Source organism: Mandrillus leucophaeus, unplaced genomic scaffold, assembly GCF_000951045.1.
Source record: "Mandrillus leucophaeus isolate KB7577 unplaced genomic scaffold, Mleu.le_1.0 Scaffold614, whole genome shotgun sequence".
NCBI lineage: Eukaryota > Metazoa > Chordata > Mammalia > Primates > Cercopithecidae > Mandrillus > Mandrillus leucophaeus.
Genome location: NW_012106631.1, coordinates 1,643,294 through 1,653,848, shown reverse-complemented (window position 1 = coordinate 1,653,848; position 10,555 = coordinate 1,643,294). Strand labels below are relative to the sequence as shown.

The 10,555-nt window shown below is 37.0% G+C and overlaps 1 protein-coding gene across 2 annotated transcripts in view; it reads right to left on the bottom strand.

The window, feature by feature from the left end:
* Positions 1-1,546: 1,546 nt before the first annotated feature.
* Positions 1,547-10,555, bottom strand: part of DNAJC10 (DnaJ (Hsp40) homolog, subfamily C, member 10) — a 55,557-nt gene continuing 46,548 nt past the window's right edge. For both annotated transcript variants that reach the window (XM_012000057.1, XM_012000058.1), the window contains 3 exons: positions 5,806-5,910; positions 4,032-4,091; positions 1,547-3,968 (listed from right to left, as the gene is read on the bottom strand). In XM_012000057.1, the coding sequence (XP_011855447.1) occupies positions 4,080-4,091; positions 5,806-5,910 (117 nt within the window). In that variant the 3' untranslated portion in view covers positions 1,547-3,968; positions 4,032-4,079. The remainder of the gene's footprint in view (positions 3,969-4,031; positions 4,092-5,805; positions 5,911-10,555) is intronic.

Genomic DNA, 10,555 nt, shown 5'->3' with positions numbered 1-10,555 from the left:
GCCTGTCGACAGGGCAGGGGGCAAGGGGAAGGATAGCATTAGGAGAAATACCTAACGTAGACGACAGATTGATGGGTGCAGCAAACCACCATGGCACATGTATACCTATGTAACAAACCTGCACATTCTGCACATGTATCCCAGAACTTAAAAGTATTAAAAAAAAAAACAAACAAAAAAGGAAATAGCAATTGTTTAATGAAGATTGTCTATCAGTAGTTAATTTACACCTTTTTGGGGATGATTACTAACTTTCAGGACCACAGGCCACTAGGTGATGCACTCAAATGACTACTTAATGCAATCAAGTGGTTGAAAGATGCATTTATGGAGTCCATATTGATGTAGACCAGTTTGGCATGAGACTTTGGCTATATTTTTGGCTAGTTACTATTCACAAAATATACCTAGCTGTTCACAAAGGTACTCAGTGACAGTACAAGAATCTAAGTGTAAATTCAGTGTTAAATAGAAAAATGACTCAAGCCAGTGAAACACATTTTTGTGTATGATTAGTGATTTATACTCAGCTTGGTCATTGGCCTAAATTTTGTAATTCTTACTTAAAAGAAACTGTATTAGTCTGTTTTGCGTTGCAATGAAGGAATACCTGGGACTGGTTACCTTATAAAGAAAAGGTTTATTTGACTTGCAGTTCTGCAGGCTATAAAAACATGGCACCAGCATCTGCTCAGCTTCTGGTGAGGTCTCAGGGAGCTTTTACTCATGGCAGAAGGCACAGGGGGAGTAAGCATGTCACACAGAGAGGGAGCAAGAAAGAGAGGAGGTGGTGGTGCCAGGTTCCTTTTAATAACCAGCTCTTGCAGGAACAAACACAGCAGGAACTCACTCATTACCACTGGGGAAGGCACAAAGCCATTTATGAGGGATCAGCCCCCATCACCCAAACACCTCCAATCAGACCCCACATCCAACACTGGGGATCGTATTTCAACATGAGATTTGGAGCGGACAAATACCCAAACCATATTACAAACTTCTTCACTAGAAGAATTTGGGTATATGTAAGTTTTCAGTATATGTGTAAAGTAGAATATTATCAGAAAGGTTATTTACTTTTCATCTTCATTATCAATTTTTATTCTATAGGTATAAAAATTAAAAATATATTTTGTTAATTTAATCTTTGTATTATTTCTTAACAGTCACAATGGAAGAAATATCCCTAATTTAAGACATCTCTCTGGTTTTGTTGGCAGATTTAAGGACTAATACTAGACTAAATATTACACAAAAATTCCATTCAAATAACTTAAAAATGCTAAAAATTTTATTGTACTAAACATCATCTTTGAAATGTGTGTCCCATAGGAAACGTTTTTTTGATAACCGTACTTCTAAAAAAATTCCCACTTTGAGCACTATCAGAAAACAAAGAGTAAATTTAAAGAAAATTTTGAGAATGTAAAATGTTATTAAATAACCATTTCATTTTACTTTTCCTTTATCTTAATCATATACCTTTAAAAAAAAAAGCTATGAATGACCTAAATAAAATTTGAGAAATTAGAATGGACAAACATCATTAATGCCCAAAACACAATTTATTTGAGATAGCGTCTTGCTATGTTGCCCAGGCTGGATTCGAAATCCTGAGCCCAAGCAATTCCTCCTGCCTCGGCCTCTCAAGTAGATGGGACAACAGGTGTACACCACCATACCTGGCTGTAAGCCACATACTTTAAATGGACCGAATTTCCAAGGCTGGCTGTGTGATAGAATGTGCTTTGGTCAGCTAAAATTGATAACTTGTTACACAGGGTCAGCTGCACACAAAAATGGTGTTGCTCAGAAAAATGGCACATTATACCTGGTACTCCTTAGAGGTGCTCTATCTACTGCATCAATACAGCCATTAAAAGCTCAATCTGCCAGCTGTTTTTGAAAGACTCAATAATACTGTTATGACTGTATAAGATAACCTTGATGTATATCACTTTATGATACATGTTACTTAACATGACTACTAGGGGGCCCTGGCTTAGAGCTGATTCCAAAGGCACATAGCTTAGGTCAAATTATAGGACACATAATATTTACTATTTTATTTACTGCCTAAAGTATTTCTCAACTAACAAGTGTAGGAAACATTTATAGGTAGTAATGTAAGTACCCTATGAGCTCAGTGACAAAATTGTGAATTACAGACAGTTGGGAGATGGGGACCATGTCTTAGATTCCTTTTGTACACTCCTCAGTGTCCAGGGTGGTGACATGCACATAACCAGTACATTTTAGTAAATATTCCAAGTAAGACTTCTTTAGGCATTCTATTTTGGGATTCTTGTAGAAACAAGCCAAATTTGTAGAACTTCTAGGCTTTACATTTGAGAATGAAAGGCTCTTGCCTTTACTGATCATAATTCAAAAAGCTGGTGTTAAGTGTGAGAAGTGGTGACTGTTCCATATATGCCCATAGGCATACAGCAGAATCCAGACAGAGTTGAGTATACAGTAGAGAAAAAGATGGGAGAATATGAAGAACAAAGTCTATTTTAATATTAATTATGACTATAATAACCTTTATGAGGAAATACTGGTGAGCAGGATAAAGTGATATTGAAAAGAAAAAAAAAGAAAACTCTTCCAAACACAATAAAGCATATTCTAACAGGTTTTTGAAAAAATTGCAAGCCTTTTAATTCATTGACCTCTTTTGATTGATTGGAATTTTTACCATTCTGTACACTCCGAATATAACTAAACAACTACATGTTACTGACAAATTTGTGATTCTCTGAGTGTAAACAACATAGAAACTAAAAGATCCCTTTCCTAGATTTATATACTTGATTTTCTTATAAAAATAACTTCAGTTATTATGTCAATATTTATCTGAAAAAGGCAGCCCTCTGACAGTAAACTAGTAACTGGAATAACTACAGTATCATTATGAGCTACAGTAAAACAACCCTGTAAAGTAATTTTTCCTATTTGAATGATAAATAGACTGGACAAGAGTGAAAAACCAAAACTATGAAAGAAAAACCCAATGTAAATAAAGGATACAGGTCAAAACAAAGTTCAGAAGGCAAATATATAAATATTAGATGCCTCAAAAATCAACTATCAGTGGGAAAATTTCTATGAAAGCAATTTCAGAAAATACATGAACACATATATCTTTAAAATACAGAACTCTAAATACTTGATAACATATTTAGGATACTCTACAATGCCCAGTTAATTGCTATAATTTTTTTCCCTCAGGTTTTCCTGGATGATACAGCAATCTACAGAATTTGTGCACTTACTGTTGCTCAAATTTGTGTACTTACTGTGTGCACATATACTGCTGCACTGTTTCTCAGTTGTGAAAAATTAAAAACATTTTTTCAACCTTTGAGAAGGAAAGAAAACAATGAAGAATCTCTTCATAATAATATAGCATAACAGGGTATGTTTACTGTGCCACATCATGAGTGTTTTTAAAACATAATATAAATATATAGTCAGGGATAGCATTTTTAGGAGAACAAGTGACCAAAAACCAAGTTACCTCTTTTCCGGCCAGCCAAAAAACGCGAAGGGAAAGTGCGCTTTATACAACTTAGACATTTATGTAGATAATAGCACAGCAGACTCATGTTCAAGCCAGCCACCTGAAACATAAGTCCGTAGAGAGGGACAGCAATCTATAGTCCATGGACTGAATCTGGCCTACTTTTGTATGGCTCTGAGCTAAGAATGGTTTTTATATTTTTTAAAGAGTTGTTGAAAGCAAATAAGAGAGAAGAATACATGATGACTCCATTCTTGTTCTCATGTGTGAACCATATAGCCTGCAAAGTCTAAAATATTTATAATCTGGCCCTTTAGAGAAAAAGTTTGCGGACCTTTCTTTTATACCAGTGCTGTAGATAATTCTGGCAGTACAACTGCAAGTCTAAGATAATGTTCATTCATTCCCATCATAAACGTAACATTCTAAATAGGTGTCTTCTGATGTCATCTGTCAGAATTTCTTTTAAATTTCATAAACGTAACATTCTAAATAGGTGTCTTCTGATGTCATCTGTCAGAATTTCTTTTAAATTTTTTCTTCATCTTCAACATTATCAAAGTTCATCCTATAATAATGTAAAGGCAATAGAGAAAGGAGAAAGTATGAGTTTGCAATGTTAAAAATAAGGTAAAACACCACAAACTAACCAACACTTTATTTTCAGAAATACTCAATATTCTTGTTTAATGGATCATGACATGAAATATACTCTGCCAAAACATAACAATAAAAAAGAAAAGAGTATCTCCTAGTTCTCACCTGCCCACAGCAGATATTACTAACTATATAGGTTTACATAATTTCAAGCATATTCAGTAAGCTCTTTAACTTAATTTCAGGTATGATATTCTAGATTATGACAATTTTTAAATTTCAAATATTTAACACGATAAAAGTTATACCTTTCAAAATAAAATATCTTGAGAAAACTAATATGGTAAAACACTAGAAAAATATGTTTGTTCTGTGGAACCAAGAAAATACAGAATCATAACTCTTTCCTATTTCAGATTTGTACAAATTTCAGATTGGTAAAGAATATTCTTGAAGTAGGTTATTGTAAGGCTTTGTCTATTGGGGTCTGCAGTTTGAACTGGATTACAGTAGAACCTATAGTCTAATATGGTGCTATAAAGCCAGACTTCTCTATCCCTTTCCAGAGGCTGAGCTATTTTGTCCTCCTTTCGCCTCACAGGGAAAGAATCCAAGATACCTCATGTGATTGTATTAAATTCCATTTTAAAAGCACTACAACATTCATAGACTCTTTGTTCTGTTTTTAAGTATGACCCACAGTAACATGGATTTGAAAAAGGTAAAACTGAACTGCCTTCTGAAGAGTAACAGGAAAAAGGTTGTGCTGCTTCTTGACAGATTAAAGATTCAAAGAGGGGCCAGGAGAAATATGGGTTTCAATACATTCTGATTACACCAAGAACAAAAGAAAATTTGCTATCCAAAATGTGTTATGAGGCTCCAGTATATTTATTCCTAACAATTCAATGCTTTATTTACGTTTGAACAAAATTTAAATAATTTATGGCTATAGTCACTATTTTTTTTTTTACGCTTTGTTGAGATATATTTCACATACTATAAAATTCCCACATTTAAAGGAGTTTAGTGGTTTTTGGCATATTCAGAGTTGTCCAACTGTCATTGCAATCTAATTTTAAAATATTTTCCGTATTCCCAAAGTAAACTCCTTACTACCCATTAGCAGTTACCCAATTTGGGCTCTTTTCTATTCCACTCCACTTCAGCCCCAGGCAACCATTAATCTACGTTCTGTCTCTACGGATTATTCTAGATATTTTACATCAATAGTATTATATAATATTTGGTCTTTGTGACTGGCTTCATTCACTAAACATTTTCCAAAGTTCATCCACGTTGTAGCATAGATCAGTACTTCATTCCTTTTATGGCTGAAAATATTCCATTGTATGGATACATCACATTTCGTTTATCTGTTAGTTGACAGACATCTGGTTTCATTCTTTTTCGCTATTATGAATGATACCACTAAAATTTTTGTATACATGTTTTTGCATGGACCATAGTCACTATTTTTTGTTAAGTGGTTTTACTTGTCCAAATTTCTAAAAGCACTTCAGTGTCTAGGCTACATTTTGATTGTCCTATTTCCCAAAGTAGAATTTTTAGCTATCTTACTATTTTTTGATGCCTCATTTTGCTTGCCTCTGGATACATGTAATGTATAGGAAAAATAAATTTTGCTAACTTTTGCCAAACTCAACTCTAGGCTTAGTCCATACCTTATTCCTCTTGCCTTGATTTTGAAGAGTTTCCAATTTTTCATTTATTAAGGCAGCGATTGCTTTTGCATCTCTGGTATTTATCTGCTCTTCTTGAAAATTTCTCTAAAATTAAAAACACTTGTTATCTTTTAAGTATTTAATCAAAACATAACAATTCCACCTAAGAAACTTGATTAAATATGCTTTCAAGTTCCTTTGTTCCAAAACTTGAAGTGTTTGAAATTCAAATTTCTTCTCTTCAAGGAAATAATGCTGCAAAAACAGTTAACCCATAATGTACCTAAAATAAATATTAATAATAGTGTCATGGAAACATGAAACTGTTCTATGTTAAAAAAAAAATGCATCACTGACTCCAAAAGCCCAAAAACATCAAAACCGTGCAAGAACACATGTTCCTGGAGAAAGTGTGAGAGGGCATTCCAAGATGGCCAAGTAGGAACAGCTCTGGTCTGCAGCTCCCAGTGTGATTGATGCAGAAGACAGGTGATTTCTGCATTTCCAACTGAGGTACCTGGTTCATCTCACTGGGACTGGTTGGACAGTGGGTGAAGCCCATAGAGGGCGAGCTGAAGTGGGCTTGGGGTAGGGGGTGTTGTCTCACAAGGGAAGTGCAAGGGGTTGGGGGATTTCCCTTTCCTAGCCAAGGGAAGCCATGACAGACGACCTGGAAAAACGGGACCCTCCCGCCCAAATACTGCACTTTTCCCAAGGTCTTAGCAATAGGCAGACAAGGAGATTCTCTCCTGCACCTGGCTTGGCGGGTCCTGCGCCTAGCTTGGCAGGTCCCACGCCCATGAAGCCTTGCTCACTGCTAGCGCAGCAGTCTGAGATTGAACTGCGAGGCAGTAGCCTAGCTGGGGGAGGGGCATCCACCATTGCTGAGGCTTGAGTAGGTAAACAAAGCAGCCGGGGAAGCTCCAACTGGGCAGAGCCCACTGCAGCTCAACAAGGCCTATTGCATCTAGACTCCACCTCTGTGGTCAGGGCATAGCTGAACAAAAGGCAGCAGATAACTTCTGCAGACTTAAATGTCCCTGTCTGATAGCTCTGAAGAGAGCAGTGGTTCTCCCAGCACGGCGTTTGAGCTCTGAGAATGGACAGACTACCTCTTCAAGTGGGTCCCTGACCCCTGTGTAACCCAACTGGGAGATACCTCCCAGTAGGGGCCAACAGACACCTCATATAGGCGGCTGCCCCTCTGGGACAAAGCTTCTGGAGGAAGGAGCAGGCAGCAATATTTGCTGTTCTGCAGCCTCTGCTGGTGATACCCAAGCAAACAGGGTCTGGAGTGGACCTCCAGCAAACTCCAACAGACCTGCAGTTGAGGGACCTGACTTAGAAGGAAAACTAACAAAGAGAAAGGAATATCATCAACATCAACAAAAAGGTCATCTACACTAAAACCCCATCTGTAGGTCACCAACATCAAAGACCAAAGGTAGATAAAACCACAAAGATGGGGAGAAACCAGGGCAGAAAAGCTAAACATTCTAAAAATCAGAGCGCCTCTTCTCCTTCAAAGGATCGCAGCTTCTTGTTGGCAACGGAACAAAGCTGGATGGAGAATGACTTTGATGAGTTGACAGAAGTAGGCTTTAGAAGGTCGGTAATAACAAACTTCTCTGAGCTAAAGGAGGATGTTTGATCCCATCGCAAGGAAGCTAAAAACCTTGAAAAAAGATTAGATGAACCGCTAACTAGAATAAACAGCATAGAGAAGAGCTTAAACGACTTGATGGAGTTGAAAATCATGGCATGAGAACTTCATAATGCATGCACAAGCTTCAACAGCCGATTCGAGCAAGTGGAAGAAAGGGTATCAGTGATTGAAGATCAAATTAATGAAATAAAGCAAAAAGACAAGGTTAGAGAAAAGAGAGTAAAAAGAAATGAACAAAGCCTCCAAGAAATATGGAACTATGTGAAAAGACCAAATCTACATTTGATTAGTGTACCTGAAAGTGATGGGGAGAATGGCACCAAGGTGGAAAACACTCTTCAGGATATTATCCTCAACCTAGCAAGGCAGGCCAACATTCAAATTTGGGAAAAACAGAGAACACCACAAAGATACTCCTCAAGACGAGCAACCCCAAGACATGTAATTATCAGATCCACCAATGTTGAAATGAAGGAAAAAATGTTAAGGGCAGGCAGAGAGAAAGGTCGAGTTACCCTCAAAGGGAAGCCCATCAGACTAATAGCAGATATCTCGGCAGAAACCCTACAAGCCAGAAGAGAGTGGGGACCAATATTCAACAATCTTAAAAGAATTTTCAACCCAGAATTTCATATCCAGCCAAACTAAGCTCCATAAGTGAAGGAGAAATAAAATCCTTTACAGACAGGCAAATGTTGATATTGTCACCACCAGGTCTGCCTCACAAGAGCTCCTGAAGGAAGCACTAAACTTAGAAAGAAACAACTGGTACCAGTCACTGCAAAAACATGCCAAATGGTAAAGACCATCGATGTTATGAAGAAACTGCACCACTTAACAGGCAAAATAACCAGCTAATATCATAGTGACAGGATCAAATTCACACATAACAATATTAACCTTAAATGTAAATGGGCTAAACGCCCCAATTAAAAGACACAGGCTGGAAAATTGGATAAAGAGTCAGGACCCATCAGTGTGCTGTATTCAGGAGACCCATCTCACGTGCAAAGATGCACATAGGCTCAAAATAAAGGGATGGAGGAAGATCTACCAAGCAAATGGAAAGCAAAAAAAAAAAAACAAAAAAAAAAAACAAACAAAAAAAAACAGGGTTGCAATTCTAGTCTCTGATAAAACATAGTTTAAACCAACAAAGATCAAAAGAGACAAGGTCATTACATAATGGTAAAGAGAACAAGTCCACAAGAAGAGATAATGATCCTAAATATATATGCACCAAAATTAATAAAGCAAGTCCTTAGAGACCTACAAAGAGACTTAGACTCCCACACAATAATAAGGGGAGACTTTAACACCCCACTGTCAATATTAGATCAATGAGACAGAAGGTTAACAAGGATATCCAGGACTTGAACTCAGCTCTGCAACAAGCAGACCTAATAGACATCTAGATAACTCACCTCCCCAAATCAACAGAATATACATTCTTCTCAGCACCACATTGCACTTATTTTAAAATTGACCATATAACTGGAAGTAAAGCACTTCTCAGCAAATGTAAAAGAACAGAGATCACAACAAATTGTCTCTCAGACCACAGTGCAATCAAATGAGAACTCAGGATTAAGAAACTCACTCAAAACTGCAATTACATGGAAACTGAACAACTTGCTCCTGAATGACTACTGGGTAAATAACGAAATCAAGGCAGGAATAAAGATGTTCTTTGAAACCAATGAGAACAAAGAAACAACGTACCAGAATCTCTGGGATGCAGCTAAAGCAGTGTTTAGAGGGACATTTATAGCACTAAATGCCCACAGGAGAAATGAGGAAAGATCTAAAATCGACACCCTAACACCACAATTAAAAGAACTAGAGAAGCAAGAGCAAACAAATTCAAAAGCTAGCAGAAGGCAAGAAATAACTAAGATCAGAGCAGAAATGAGAGAGATAGAGACACAAAAAACCCTTCAAAAACAAAACAAAGAAAAAAAATCAATGAATCCAGGAGCTGATTTTTTGAAAAGATGAACAAAATTGATAGGCCGCAAACAAGCCTAATAAACAAGAAAAGAGAGAAGAATCAAATAGACACAATAAAAAATGACAGAGGGGATATTACCACTGAACCCACAGAAATACAAACTACCATCAGAGAATACTATAAACAGCTCTATGCAAATAAACTTGAAACTCTAGAAGAAACGGAAAAATTTCTGGACACATACACTCTCCCAAAACTAAACCAGGAAGAAGCTGAATTTCTGAATAGACCAATAACAGGCTCTGAAATTGAGGCAATAATTAATAGCCTACCAATCAAAAAAAGTCCAAGACCAGAAGGATTCACAGCTGAATTCTACCAGAGGTACAAGGAGGAGCTGGTACCATTCCTTCTGAAACTATTCCAATCAACAGAAAAAGAGGGAATCCTCCCTAACTCATTTTGAGGCCATCATCATCCTGATACCAAAGGCTGGCAGAGACAAAACAAAAAAAGGGAATTTTATACCAATATCCCCGATGAACATCGATGCGAAAATTCTCTATAAAACACTGGCAAACCAAATCCAGCAGCACATCAAAAAGCTTATCCACTACGATCAAGTCAGCTTCATACCTGGGATGCAAGGCTGGTTCAACATATGCAAATCAATAAATGTAATCCATCATATAAACAAAACCAAAGACAAAAACCACATGATTATCTCAATAGATGCAGAAAAGGCCTTCAAAAAAATTCAACAGCCCTTCATGCTAAAAACTCTCAATAAACTAGGTATTGATGGAACGTATCTCAAAATAATAGATATTTATGACAAACCCACAAAAGCTGGAAGCATGCCTTTTGAAAACCGGCACAAGACAACGATGCCCTCTTTCACCACTCCTTATGTATTGGAAGTTCTAGCCAGGGCAATCAGGCAAGAGAAAGAAATAAAGGGTATTCAATTAGGAAATGAGGAAATCAAATTGTCCCTGTTTGCAGATGACATGATTGTATATTTGGAAGACACCATCATCTCAGCCCAAAATCTCCTTAAGCTGATAAGCAACTTCAGCAAAGTCTCAGGATACAAAATCAATGTGCAAAAATCACAAGCATTCCTATACACC